At 48.1% G+C, this 15043-nt stretch overlaps 2 protein-coding genes across 10 annotated transcripts in view; one reads left to right on the top strand and one right to left on the bottom strand.

Moving 5' to 3' along the window:
* Nucleotides 1-15043, top strand: part of RPL12 (ribosomal protein L12) — a 534927-nt gene that overhangs the window by 327589 nt on the left and 192295 nt on the right. The gene's annotated exons all lie outside the window — the stretch shown is intronic.
* The window catches only part of RALGPS1 (Ral GEF with PH domain and SH3 binding motif 1), a 271670-nt gene that overhangs the window by 135825 nt on the left and 120802 nt on the right, over nt 1-15043 (bottom strand). For all 8 annotated transcript variants that reach the window (XM_049637854.1, XM_049637835.1, XM_049637824.1 and 5 more), the window contains one exon: nt 13109-13235. In XM_049637854.1, the coding sequence (XP_049493811.1) occupies nt 13109-13235 (127 nt within the window). The remainder of the gene's footprint in view (nt 1-13108; nt 13236-15043) is intronic.

The raw sequence follows: 15043 nt of genomic DNA, 5'->3' as shown, positions 1-15043 counted from the left end.
GCCGCTGGAGTTCAATGCTGTGGGGGCAGTTGGGGGGGTGGTTCTCAGGTTCCCAGAGAAGGAGGGATCTCAGCCTGGATCTATATCCAAAAAGGTGTACTTACACTGTGCTTCAGCTGCTGTTAATTCCCCTCCCCTCCAGAGACTGTATTTTGCCAGCTAGGTGGATTCTGTCCCACTAGCCATTAGATGGTGTCTGCTCCTCAGTCCCTCCCCCTGCCCACTCCTGCTCTACCTCACAAAGCATATGCAAACCTTCCAGGCACTGCTGGGTCACTAAATGTGACACCTGGCTGTGCCCAGATGTAGCTCTTCCTGCCCTTCCTGGGTTTGCTGAGTTTCTCAACAGTCTCTGTGGATACAGGAGGCAAGGAGGTCCCCACTGCTGGAGTCTTCCTGCAGGGTTTTGCTCTGGATTACACTCGTGCCATCTGCCATCTGCGGGGTGCTTTCTATGTACCAGGCACCACGTGTGTCTCTTTAAATCTCATAACAGGGGACACCTGGGTGGCTCAGTCGGTTAAGCATCCAACTCTTGACCTTGGTTCAGGGCACGATCTCACGTTTTCGTGGGTTCAAGCCCTACGTTGGGCTCTGTGCTGAGCCTGCTTGGGATTCTCTCTCTCTCTCTCTCTCTCTCTCTCTCTCTCTCTCTCTCTCTCTCTCAAAATAAATAAATGAACTTTAAAAAATAAATAAATAGGGGCGCCTGGGTGGCGCAGTCGGTTAAGCGTCCGACTTCAGCCAGGTCACGATCTCGCGGTCCGTGAGTTCGAGCCCCGCGTCAGGCTCTGGGCTGATGGCTCGGAGCCTGGAGCCTGTTTCCGATTCTGTGTCTCCCTCTCTCTCTGCCCCTCCCCCGTTCATGCTCTGTCTCTCTCTGTCCCAAAAATAAATAAAAAATGTTGAAAAAAAAAAATTTTAAAAAAAAATAAATAAATAAATCTCATAACACACCTATGAGGTGGCTCCTCTAATTGCACTCCCTTTATCTAACAGACATCAAGGCTCAGAGATGCGAGTGACCCACCCAACAACATGCAGCCTGAGCCTCTCAGGATTTGCACTCCTGCTTCTGCAGCATTACATCACAACCCACAAGGGCAAAATGAAACAACCAATGCCCTTGTCTCATCCCGTCATCGCCCCCCAAACACCTGAGAATCCTGGCGGCCTCCTGCCCACAGCAGCAGTTATGTGAGCCAGCCAGCCAGCCTGTCTGTGCAGAAGTAACTGGAGGGACAACAGGTCCCCAGATGTCAGGAAGCCAGTCCAGCGCTCTTTGCCTGATTTATCTCAGAGCAGTGGGCCCAGCGTCTTGGGGCTTGCGACCCTGTGCCAGGGCTGAAGGCTGCGCCCGCCCTTCTCGCTTCCACTTGTCCTCCAACCGACAGACTCAGCCCCAACCTCTGGCAGTCACGCTGTTAACTTGTGGCTGCTCTGGCTGTCACTTGTGCACAAATTCTACCTGGTCCAAGCCCTGGGCCACACCATCTGGTAGCTGGGTCCCCGTTATGGTGGCTCATCTCCCATGTACATGCCTTCAGGCCTGGGGCTTCCTTACCCAGTCTCTCTCAGATCCAGAGTCAAGCTCGACCCAGGCCTATCTGAGATTCTGCCATTGTGGACACAAGGCCTTGGTACCAACCATCACCCGACATTCAAGTACCCCCATCTCTCCTGACGTAGGGCCGGCTGGGTCAGCTCAGCCCACACATGAGAACCCAGACACAGATAATCACTCCCATCTGTGCAGCTTTCCCAAAGCACTTCCACATGTGGTAGCTCCCAGGTGGGCGGGCCATCGGCTGTCCCATCCCCTGCTCACCCCTGGTCATGATAAACCTGGCTCTATGGGCTGGCCAAGGGGTGCTCCCTTCCCCTGTTTCAGCATGTGCACCCTCCTCAAGCTGAGGGACATCTCCTAAGAGAAAGAGAGAGGTGCTTGGGCAGGGTGGACAGGTCACGTTTGCCCTGACCGTTAGAGAGCGAGCAGTGGTCCAGAGCCTGGAAGGGTAGCTAATGTAAAAGGCATGGAATCAGGTCTCTCTGGAGCCGTGTGTTGACAGAGGCCAACACCCTGGTCACCTCAAAAAGGGAAAAGAATAAGAAGCAGCGCAAAGCCTTGGAGCCCAGAATGCCGACCAAGCCCCAAGCAAGTGTATGGGCAAGGATTTCTGTCAGCCTCCTCTCTGCGGGGACCCAACAGCCAGGCAGTCTTTCTTCACTGATCAGGGCAATGCAGGGCCATGCTGGGGACACAGGAGAAGGATTAAGGACAGACATAGATGTTCGAGGATGCAGAGGCAGGAGCAGAGGGCAGCTGAGCTGCTGGGTGGGAGGCAAGGCCTGGCTGCCTAACTGCGGGCCCAGGAGAGCCCAAGGAGCATGTGTTTGAAGCAGGAAGGCAGCTTCTCTGCCAAGAGCACAAAGGATTGGCAGGTAGAGAAACGTGTATTAAACCAAGATGCCAGGGGTGCGTGGGTGGCTCAGTTGGTTGAGTGTCCAACTTCAGCTCAGGTCATGATCTCATGGTCCGTGAATTTGAGCCCCGCATTGGGCTCTGTGCTGATGGCTCAGAGCCTGGAGCCTGCTTCAGATTCTGTGTCTCCCTTTCTCTCTGTCCCTCCCCGGCTCACACTCTGTCTCTCTCAAAAATTAATTAAGTAAGTAATTAATTAAATTAAAACAACAAAAAACAAAATGCCATCTCTTACCCGACAGTCTCTCATAAATAAAAAGGGGTCGGTAGGACCTAGTGGTTGGTGGTGAGCGTGGGGTCGACCGTAACCGCCACCTTTCAAGGGCGTTCCCAAAGTAGCTACTGGAGATAAAGTCACAAATAGTTTGTCCAGCAATCCCTCTCCTGGCACTCACTGTTCCAGAAATCCCCCACAAGTGAGGAAAGCCACAACGCACTTTCCATCGAAGGGAGAGAACAGAAGCCATCCACCTGCTCCTCAGCAGGCACACGGCTGCACAAACCAGCAGGCGGCCAGGCACTACTCAGCAAACCACCCAAGTGCCCACCACGGGCGCCAAACAAAATGTCTAAAATGTCCCCATTTTGGTTAAAAGGCATACTATTCCTTGCATCCCCTGCGCCCCACACACATGCACATACATCAGTGTGTGGAGAACAAAACCTCTGGAAGGATACGCACCGACTGTTAATTGTGGCTACTTCTGGAAAGTAGGCGAGGAAGAAGGGGATTTTCGCTTCTTACTTCACAGACTTCTTTTTAGTGTTCATTTCATGAGTTTTACAACAAACAGGGTGTTGCTTTTGTAATCAAAACAGTTTTTAAGAGAATGGGTGGACACTGAATTCACCCTGGAGCACAGCTTTCTGGGGGGCACACAGAATGGAAATCTTCCAGTTTCCTAAGCAGGCATTCGTGGGCCTCCGAAGGCCTGGACATGTTACCTTCTAACGCCCAACATACACTTGATTAGGGAACCACAGCCTTTCTGAGGGTAACTTCTGAGGCCCTTCTCAGGCACCCTCTTCCTTACAGGGCTGTAAGAATTCATTGCCTCTTAAAGTGGCAACCACCACCCCCCCCCCTTGTCCTATAGGATTTCCTCCCGTGAATATTAGCTTCTGAGAGGGACCCAGCACTTCCTGCTGCCCTGGAGATCGATCTTACTGTCTATTGTGTGCTCAGCTTTACAGCTGAAGCAATAAAGTAATAAACGTGGGGTAGTGATCAAGTTTGTGTGATGTGCTAGCTATCCACTGCTGTGTGATAGATTTTGCCCCAAAACACAGCAGCTTACTTACTTATTACTTTGCAGTTTCTGTGGGTCAGGAATTTGAGTGTATCTCAGCTGGGTGCCTCTGGCTCAAGGAGTCTCAAGTGATGCAGTCAAGCCACAGGCGGAGGCGGTGGTCTCATCTGAAAGCTCCACTGAGGTGGCCTCTGTTTCCAAACTCATTCATGCAGTGGCCAGCAGGCCTCAATCCCTTGGCTCGGGGGACTCTCCACAGGACTGCCAAATACAGCTGGATTCCCTCAGAATCCAAGAGCCAGGAAGAGAGAACAAGCCTCCCACAAAGAAGGCTTAGTCCTTGAATAATCTGATCTCAGAATGGATGTCCCATTAGTTCTGTCATATTCTGTTTGTCAGGAACAAGTCAGTGCGTTCTGCCCGTGCTCAAGGGGAAGGGATGGCACAAGAACAGGAATACTGGGGAGCAGGGAGCACTGGGGCCATCTTACAAGCCACCAACCACTCAGAATCCTTCAGATTCTCCATTCCAATTATCTTAACTCTCCCTTTCCAAACCAGTGCAAGGAGGACATCCACGGTGCCAGATTAGTCCTGAGGATGGGGAAACTCACTAGCCCTTCCTCCAACCCAAGCCCCCAACCTTTGTCCTCCTCGGGGCTAGCTGGCCCGGGGGGGGGGGCCCTCAGTCCCCCATCTCAAGCCCTCACTACACAAAGGAGAGTCCCCAGAGACATTCTTTCTCAGTCCACTGTCCAGGTTTCCCCAGAAGGTAAAGACCTTTTACAGGGAAATATGGCATATTCTGAGGTTCGTGGTTGGGCACTGGGTCAGACGTGGCTTGGGCACTGCTATCACCAGTCCGAGGTGGCACCCCTAAGTGGTGAGACCTTTCACATGAGTCCTGTTCGGCTTCTGCAGCTGTGAAATAAGTTAAAAATAGTGCCTCTCTCAGAGGAAAGAGCGTCACGTCAGGAGGATGAAGTGAGATCATGCTCATAAAGTAAAGTGCTCAGTGCAGTGCCAGTCACATGTGAGAGAATAACCAAGAGTTGTCGTGATCACAACCATGAGCTTCAAATTAGAAACCCAGAGACCAAAAGGCAAAGCAGAACAGCCATCCTGAGGAGTACGCGGATTCCTGCTATGAAAACACACTTTCTCTGGCACAAAATGGGCTCTGCCCTTACCTCCTCCTTTTGGGGATCAGACAAAACTTCCTGACGCAGAGAAATGCTGACTCCAAGTACTCCCTGTGCCCCATAAGGGACAAAGGTGACAAGGTGCTTAGCTGTGGGCAGCAGAGCAAACGCCACCCCCCCCCACCCCCACACGTGTTTTCCTCCCGCACCGCTTCTCTCCAGGGAGACAGAGGTGTTAGACAGAGGGTGCGTGAGTTCGGGCTCAGTGGAACCCCAGCCAGAGCGTGCGATGTTGAGTCGCACTTGGTCTCCGCCTGGCATATGACATTGGCTAAGTCATAGGTCAAACTGTGGCTTCCCTCACTCACAAAATGGGGGTTTTAATAACATCCACTGGCTTTTTGTAAAAATGGAACCCGACTGTGAAGTCCCAGAGAAATGTGAATTTTAAGGTAACAAATTCATAGACTGCAAAAGTAAAGGCAAATTTCTCTTCTGGAAGGGAGAGATTTAAGACAATGTGCAGCTGACCACTCTACAAAATAACGGAAAAGGTTTCCTTCGTTTGGGATGGAGTTACCTTTGTGATTATTCTGTTGACTGAGAAGCCTGTTGGAGACGGGTCAGAGGGCAGCAGCTTATCCCCACTCGCTGGGCCCCCCAGGGGGTGGATGCCTCCATCTGAGGAAGGGGAAACTTGATCAAAGGCTCTCCTCCGCTAGCAATGGGAGGGCAACGGGTCGGCCCTGCCGCGTGTGGCTGTCTAAGAGGAGAAAGGGTATGGTCCGGGGGCTCTGGGAGCAGGCATTTCAGAATGCAGGCTCAAGCTTTCCTCTGTGGCACTGGCATCCCCGGATCCGTCCTGAACTGTGCTCCCTGGGGGAGGAAGGAGGAGCCTGGCTCCACACAGGTCCAGCTGCAGGGACTGGGTAGGAAAGGCAGAGATGCCGGAGGGAGGGATCAGGGGTTTGGAGCCAAGCAGCCAGCTGAGGCACCATGCAACAACCAGGATGGATCTGTGGAACAAGTGAGTATTCCTTGGGGATCCTTGGAAACACGTGGGGTGGGGAACTGAAAACAAAAAAGTCTGGATTTCCTGCCTGCGGAATGGAAATTTTTCAGTTGGGCATTAAAGGAAAGGACTACCCTTAGTGCTGGCAAACCTGGGGACAGCCGGATAAAAATGTGGTCACCCTGAACTGGGAGCTGGCAGACTCGGTCCTGGGGTGGCGGTGGCCACTGTGACCCATGTTCGAGGAAGCAGAAGTGCCAGTGACATCAGTCGGCCCAAATCCACCTGCCCTGTGTGGGTAGACTGAGAGAGCATGGCGCTGGCCCTTCCGTCTCTGCTGTAAGGGGAACACAACTCAAATGTTCACGCTGATTCGCAACGCCAAAGCACAGGGAAATGCCATGTGTCTCCATCGGGTGTAAGGGACAGGCTCACTGACAACTGTCTCATGTCTTTCCAAGGCTCTGCTCTAAAAGGAACTGTTTTTAAAAGGCCTTCCCTCCCCCTCTAGCAATTTCTCACATACAGTGATGCACCATGGGCTTCTTCATGCTCCCCTCTCTGGTCTTCCTTCCTCTAGCCTGGCCTCCTCGAAGCTACTCACACGCTGTAGGCAAGGCGGAGTGTGTCCAGTGCCAATCCAATCTGGCCAGGCCCTTGCCTCAAGCCCTCCGTGGCTCCCTACTGCTCTTAGGGGGATCGGGGCCTGAGCTCCCCACTCACGGTGTCTGGGCCCCAGGCCATCTCACCCCTCCCTTCCACTCCAGCTGCTTCTCACAACACCCTCCACCTCATTCTCTACTCTCCAGCCAGTTTTTTCCAACAAACATGTTTTTCCCCACTCCAGGGCTCTTGCACAAGCTGTTGTCTTTGTCTGGCATGCTCATCTCCCACCTCTTCACTTAGCTTATTCATTCTTTAGGGCTTCCCTCCAGAAAGCCCTCCCTGGCCCCCCACACTGGGGTGGGGCCCCCTCTATAGATGCTCCTTTGCCTTTCCCTTCATGGTGCTCAGCTCACTTTCAGTTTCCGGTTCACTCCTGCCGGTCAGGTCTGGGCTGTGGGTGCCACCAGAGCAGAAAGGGTATCTGTCTCGTCCACCACCACCCATCATTCGCTGGTGGGCACCGAGAACACACCATCTAGCGGAGGGCTGGCACATGCTGCCCTCAGGCTCCAAGTGCAAGCCCCTCACTCCCTGTGCTGTTCTGGGGGCTTTGGGACACAGCATAAGTGCTTCTTTCTGAGAGTCCTTTTAGATACCCCACAGGTTAGGTCTCTTTTACGCTTGGAAACAACTTGCCTTTATTTTAAACTTCAGAGTCCATATTTGAAAACAAAGCCTTGCTTTATTTATGGAAGGGTTTGCTTGTCTGAAGGAATTCCTTAGGTTCTAGAAATTCCCTTCACATATCAGAGGCCAAAATCCATCTCCTATTTTCAGATAAAAACTGGGTAAATTTACCAAGAATGTCTAAATGTTCTCTCACAATTCAGAACTGTCAGAGTGCCTAATTTTTGTTCCTTGAGAGATCACAGTCTTCCAGACTGCCTATGGTTACCTTTGGAATCAGTTCTAAACCTTTGAAAATCCACTGCACTCTTAATTTCATGTAGCTATTTCCTGGAGGGAATTATAGGTAGCGAAAACCAAACACCCTCTGAGTCAGTAGAGCTGTTTAGAAATAAACGGTGCAGGCCATTCTTTAGTCTGACCTGGGTGTTAACAAGGAGTTGCTATCAGACAAATTTAAGCTGCAAATAATTGACCTAATTCTCACCACTCTTTTTTTTTTTTTTTAATGTTTATTTTTGAGACAGAGGGAGACAGAGTGTGAGTGGGGGAGGGTCAGAGAGAGAGGGAGACACAGAATCCGAAGCAGGCTCCAGGCTCTGAGCTGTCAGCCCAGAGCCTGACTCAGGGCTTGAACCCACCAACCGCGAGATCATGACCTGAGCCGAAGTCGGACGCTTAACCGACTGAGCCACCCAGGCGCCCCTCACCATTCTTTTTACGCTTTGAAGTAACTGGGAGGAAACTTTTTGAGACAGTCTTGCTTTTAAAATGTAGCAAGTTTTTCCCTCAGTGTTTTTTAAATTATGCTTCACGAGATACAGTGAGCCAAAGTGCGGCCAACTGGCCCTAAAATTTGCATGAGAAGGAGCTGGAATACACACGCACACAGTAGCAACTGCTACGTGCGGGTACAAGCAGACGGTCCCGAATAATCCCAGGAAACCAGTTGCCATAGAACCTTCCACACAGGTTCAAAAGAATTGTTATAAAAATAAACCCCATACCTGCCATTAGAGGCAAATATCTGCCGAAGCAGCATTCGAGGTCTCCAGCAATGCAGGCAACAAAGCAGCAGGAAATATCCGGGGCTGACCTGAAGTCCGTCCCAGAGAATAACTCCCTCCCCCCAAGGGAAAGACCTACAGTGAGGACTTTGCCAAGGGAAAAAGAAATGGTTTCAGACATTTTTTCCTATATTGTACTTTCCAGGAATTATGTAACTATTCCTCCTTCGATAAACAAATCCAGCCCCGGGACAGGTTGGGTTTCCAAGAGGGACGAGCACTGAAACCACAACCTGGCTGTGGGCAGGGTCTGTCCACGGTGACCAGATGGGCAGGTAGGGCCCGACTGCCCTTAGGGCGACGAGCCCACTGAGCCTCGGAAGGGGAATCTTGCTTCATTCTCTTTAACGGAACCGTGGTGTCCCCCTGTGGTAAACCCGCGCGTGCCATCCTGAGAACAGAAAGCACATTGGTGTCGCCTCCTGGTCTCTCCCTCTTCGCTCGTATATATGTCAGGAGTCATTCTGATAGAGCAGGAGAAATGCAGCCCGACTGGCTGCGGGGAGAGGGAAGCGGCCATCAGGCAAGAAGGGCAGGAAGGGCAGGAGCGCGGCAGAGGCTGGGCTCTCGGGGGCAGAGGCAGGAGGGTGGTGCAGCACCAAGGCCTCTCTCCAGAAAGGCACTCACCTCCAGAGAGGCACTCACCTCACTCCACAAGAGGCAGCTGAGATGAGGCCATCCAGGACAAGGAGGGCCGCGGCTCCAGAAACTGAGGGCCGACACAGGCAGTGTGTCCACCGCAAGGGCGGACCTGTCCTGCGGCCTGACAAGAGTCATCGGGTGGCACATGAGGGACCTCTGGCCAGTGGCCCGAGGAGGTGACTCATACGCTCAGTCTGATTATAAAGGACAGGGGATCAGAAAGGGGAGACGGTATCGGTGCGGTTTGCCCTCAGAAGCCCAAGACAGCACCACTGTGAGGTCCAAGAACAGAGAGTGCCGCAAGAAAGATTCAAGATAATTCATCCTACTTCATACGGTGTCTGATGGAGGCCACCCACGAGTCATAAATAGCAGAGGACACGCATGTGGCAACTGTAAGGGTAGAGTAGGAAAACAATGACCTGGACAGTGGACGTGGGGAGTCAGGAGAGGGCAGTGTCAGAGCCTAGGGCTTGCGGCCAGACCACGGGGGCCAAGTCCTGGCTCTGCCACTCTCTAGTTATGTGACCCTAGGCGACCTCTCAGTGCCTGCTTATTCACCGGGCCATTGCGAGTGTTCACTGAGATCAGGCCATCAGCAAAACGCCTAGCAGAGTGCCAGACACACAGACAGCAGACAACAAGCAGCAGCTCTCATGACCACTCTCCGGAGTAGACAAGAAGTCGTCCTTAACAATCCAGGAGCATCTCTGCTAGTTGAACCAGTGGGCCTGCGCTAGACAACCCTCACCCTGAGACTATCAATTTCATCCCTCCATTGATCAGCCTCGGGCAAAGCGGAAACAGGTTTGTGAGCTGCGCATATCCACACACCCTCCTCCCTCTGAGATAGTGACTGGCAAGTCAAGTGGAAAGACACTGTGGTTTACAGTAAGCCGTAAGAGAGCAAGGAAAGAATGAGAAAGCACGGAATGATGTTCAATTCAATAATATGGCATGAAGACTAAACAAATGTCAGTGAGTGAAAGGCAAGGTCTCTCATCCTGGGTCCAACTAAGTGCAGTTCTCAAGGAACACACCTAGAACAAAGCAATCTAAAATATTCACACCCAAAATACGGTCACAGGTTTATAAAATGAACGCAAATAAAAAATAAAACAGATTTCACAGAATTAATGTCAGACAAAGAAGTAAAAGCAAATAACAAACAGAATCAAGATCACTTTGTATGGGACGCTTCACCATGAATTTGTAACTGTTACAAACTTCTATATACTAAATAACGTAAGGCAGAAGCTATTAGAAATGCAAGGGGAGTCCCACATATATTTCTGTCCTTGATAGACCAAGTTCTCACAAATTAGTAATTTAAATAATATAACGTAATAATGGGAGTAATTTGAGAGATTACACCTTCTTTTCTAGCAGTCGTGAAAGATTTACAAAAACCGATCTTATATTAAGCCACAAGACAAATATCAAACATTTTTTAAAACCTAGGAAGCATATCTGCCACATAGTCTAAACCAACGTAAAATAATTAGGGAGAAGATTTGTGGGGCGCCTGGGTGGCTCAGTCGGTTAAGCATCCAACTTCGGCTCAGGTCAAGGTTCCATAAGTTCAAGCCCTGCATTGTGCTCTCTGCTGTTAGCTAGCACACAGCCCACTTTGGACCCCGTCTCCCTCTCTCTCTGCCCCTCCTCGACTTGTGTGCATGTGCACATTCTCTCTCTCAAAAATATTTTACAAAATGGTAATATTAAAGGGAAGACTTGTGATTTTAAAATCCAAAGCTGTTCACAGCAGTACAATACATGATGGCCCAAAAGTGAAACAACTCAAATGCCCATCAAATAAAAAAATAAAATGTGGCATATCCATACAGTGGAATATCATTCGACAACACGAAGGAATGAGACACCATCAATTGTGCTCCAACATGAATGAACCTTGAAAACCGGATACTAAAGAGAAAAACTCCAGTCATAAAAGACCACATACTGTACAATTAAATTTCTATGAAATGTGCAGAATAAGCAAATCTGTGGAGACGGAAAGTAGATTGATGGCTGCCAAGGGCGGGGGGGGGGGGGTGAGGCCAGAAGAGAGTTAGCCAGAAGGAAAAGGAGGTGACCACTAACAGTGCAAGGTTTCTCTTTAGGGTGATGAAAATGTTTCAAAATTGTGTTGATGGCCGCACAACTCTGTAAATAGACTACAAACCACTGACCTGCACATTTTAAATGGGTGGGACATAAATTACATCTCAATAAAGCCATTTGAAAACAAAAACAGAAAACTCAAGCCCTTAAAAATTAAAAAACCACTACTTTAATACTTGGATAAAAGAAAAACTGAAACTATAATCAGATTTTTTTTTAAAAAAATATCACTGAGAACCCTATAACAAAGCAGGTAACAGCAATCAGAGCAAACTGTTTTCTATTTTAATTGTTTTCCTTAACTGTTTCCTTAAAATTGTCTTCCAAATTAAAGTGCTGAGAACAGTATTTATACAAATGAGCTACTAATTCGACCAAAGTAGTTAAAAGAAATAACAAAACAACGTAAGGAAAACAGGAGAAACGAACTATCAGAGACTAAAGCAGAAATTCCACATTTCATCAAATTTAGGACATCATTATAACTGTTTACCAATAAACGATATTGCAATGCTTTGTTTGCCTTCACTTGAAAGATGCATCCCCACTTCGGAGTTGTTAAGATGTGGAGAGAAAGATCACATCCTAGACTGACAGCAGATAGTAAACTAGGAAGCAGAAAGATAATGCGGCCGATACATACAAAGTCGAATTCTGTGGACAGACCAACAGACATACCTCTGGCACAGCAAATTAAAAAAAGAAAGAGAAAACAAAAATGCAAACTGTCAGGAATGCAAAGCAAATACAAGCACTCATATACTGAAGGCTCAAAGTTACAGGAGAATATAGCATAAAACTATGTGGTCAAAGAAAATTAAATGAGGAGAAAAAACTCTACGCAAATAATTTTGAAAACTTGGGTCAAGTGGACAATTTTCTACTAAAATTAAATTTCCCAACTTGGCTTGAAAAGAATTAGAAAACAATGATCATGGAAGACACTTACAAGGTGTCAGAAATGTATCTCCAGAAAATTACACTAGAGCTCTGAAAATATTAGGGAGACAATTCTATGAAATCTTAAATTTCCTTGTTGATAATACTATTTTTAGGTTATAAAAAGATAGAAGTGGGTTTTTTTTCCAGAAAATTAGCATAACCATGAAACCCAAACTGTAAAAAGTACTTTTTACCTATCAAATTGGCAAAGATAAAAAACTGAGAGAGAAAGGAAAAGAAAAAACCCGTGCACATGAAAATACACATTATTTGTGCATGTGGGAAAACAGAAAATTTTATCTCCTTGCCATGAAAGTATAAGTTGCCACAGCCTCTATGGAGAGTGTTTCAAAAACATACATAAAAAGGCAAATTTTTGCATACATTTTGACCCAATAATCGCACTTATAAGAATTTGTTGTAAGGTAATAATCACAACTATATATGAGGTTTTTGCAACAAGGGTGTTCACTGCAACATTTTAATAACAAAATGGAGGAGCAGTCTAAATGTCCATGTCAGAAAGCAAATTCGAGCCCGACAAACCCATCCGACAGGACTGAGACACAATATAGAAATGCAAGTAATAACATTAAATGTTCACTGTAAACATGGATTTTTATACGCACCCAAACAAATGAAAGGGTATGATGTAAAACAGTGATCACATCTACATGGGATAACAAATGATATTAATTTTCTTCTCCTCCTGATTCTTTACAATGAGCATTTGCTATTTTCTAATCAGAGAAATCCATAATCATAATAATTTTGTTGATACAAATCTTATAAAATACGTTAATAATGCCCAGAGAAACCGGAACAGAGGAGTTTTGGCCTGAGCTCCCCTAGTTCAAGAGAATGTGGATGAACCTGAAAGTCTCATGACCCTTCTGGGCTGGAGGCTGGGGAGGCTTGTGATTCACAGGTTACTTTATGTAAGAAGCAGAATATCCCTTGTTTCAAGGCTCTCAGCGAGGTTCCCATCCTTGGGAAGTATCAACACCCTGTTCCAATCTGAGGAGCTAACCAATTACCTCTTTATCCATGGCCCACACTTCTTCCGGAAATTTATCAACTAGAAACTGTAAAAACATCTTACTTGGCACTGAACAGATTTCTTAATAAATAATAAAGCCAATTCAGACTCCTACCTAGATAGGGAATACTTGGAACCATCTTCAGGCTTCGAATATATTCCCGGGTCCGCTTGTAATTATCTTCTTTAGACATCAGGTAGTCCAGTTTCTCAAAGGTTGTCTTGTCTTTTCGATTCAAAAGCTGGAGTGGAAAGAAAATAGAGTCTGAGACAGAAGAGAAATAAACCAGAAGAAGCTAAGGAAAAAGGATAACTGTGCACAAAGACTGAAGGAAACGTCCTTCTGCAGTATGCCAAATCCTGAACACCACTGAAGATTTCAAAAAGCTGTCGCGTGCAGAGATGGGAAGTTTCATGGCTTCAATTTTGTCATTTTTCACCAAATCTCACACTTGGAAGATATCCTCCAAAGCTACCCAGTCCACTGTTCTAAATGATGCCAGAGTGCCCTGCACAGTACCTGCCTCCAAGGGTGCACAGACCCTATGACAGAAGAAGCTCACAAAGTAAAGCAGATCAGAGACAAAAAGTCACTTAGAGTTACTGCACCGCTATATCAGGTCTCCCCCTGGGTCCACAGCCTTCTGCTCCTTCCTCAACATCGTCACCACTGCTGAAGGTCCCAGGAAATTTGACATGGTCCACTCGTATGCTGTGCCCACAGCCAGGCTGCCTCTCTAATCGGGCTATCCCTGATTCCCTGGAGTTTATGGTTGTGTTATATTTATACTGGGTACAGTATTTTAATCAAAAGAAGCCAAACTCCTCTTCCATATGCAGTCATCTTAGCAAAGACAGGATGAGAAGGTAGCCACAGGGACATAAAGATCCTTTATGACTGAGATCTCTGGTATGTAAAGTTTGGTCACCAGGTGACCAAGGATGGTCATTGGGTGTAAGGAGCCTTCTTAGAAGGAAGGAATAGAAATCTGAACCCCTGGTTTTCCAGACTTGATACTAAGGACTCATATTGCCGTTGTCTTGCAAATCCCAGGTTAAGACTCAGTGCCAGAAAATGGCAATAAGGCTCCTTAAAACGGCTTTGAGGAAAGGAGTCTAGGCTGGGAGACCTGGCTTCGCAGGAGGATTCAGGGGGACAGTCACTCAGAGAGTACTGGCTTTGGCACAGCATGTGGCTGTGGGAGCATGTTGGGAGCTCTCCCAAGTTTGGCTTCCAGAAGCCAGGGCCTCCGGGATTGGAGATCAGTGGCTGAGCTCAGGAGTATAAATGGGGCATCTCTGGTCCAGCTTGGTTCTGAGACCCCGATGGTCTGTGCAAGAACGTGGACCGGCAGCCCAGCCATATCCATCACACTAAGAAGGGCAATGTCGAGCTGCCCCGTCACGCAGCATGGAGAAGTGGAACAGTAGCTGTCTAGCACCAGGGGAAGCAGGCCTCTTGTACCCCTTTGGGTTACTGCACAAATACAGCACAGTTCCCAGCACCTGGGTCTGCAAATCCCCGACTCAGGCCATGACTGATGCGTCAGAGAGCCCGAGTTGCCCTGGGCAGGCTTCGCCCACCTCCTTGATCCTTGGCCTCCAGAGTCCCAGAGGATGCAGCCGTACGATAGCCCAGCTAAGCAGCGACAGCTTAAGGACATTAGGGAAGAGAGGCAAAAGAATAAGCTGGAAAAAAGGTCCCAGTGTTGAAGAAGCTGGAGAATAAATAGCAAGCTTTTTTTTTTCCCCACTGAGAAATTCAGGACACATCAAGGTAGAGATGCTACACAGATACTAAGAACAACAGCTGCTTAACCAGCTTGCGAATTCGAGGCTGCTACTCAATATCAGATTAACAAATGGACAGGAAACAACACTCTCTCCCATTTGCTTTTTTGTACAACACCATGATATACAACTCATCTGATCTTTACAAAGCCCAATGACAAAGACGGAGCCAGAACCAGCAGGTTCAACATCACAAAGATGAAGTGACTTATCTGAGAATCTATGGGGAACGCGATTCAATAGAGGAGAGGGTGCAACG

This window comes from Panthera uncia, chromosome D4 (assembly GCF_023721935.1).
Source record: "Panthera uncia isolate 11264 chromosome D4, Puncia_PCG_1.0, whole genome shotgun sequence".
In the NCBI taxonomy this organism is placed as follows: Eukaryota; Metazoa; Chordata; class Mammalia; order Carnivora; family Felidae; genus Panthera; species Panthera uncia.
This window is presented reverse-complemented; position numbering and strand designations above follow the sequence as displayed.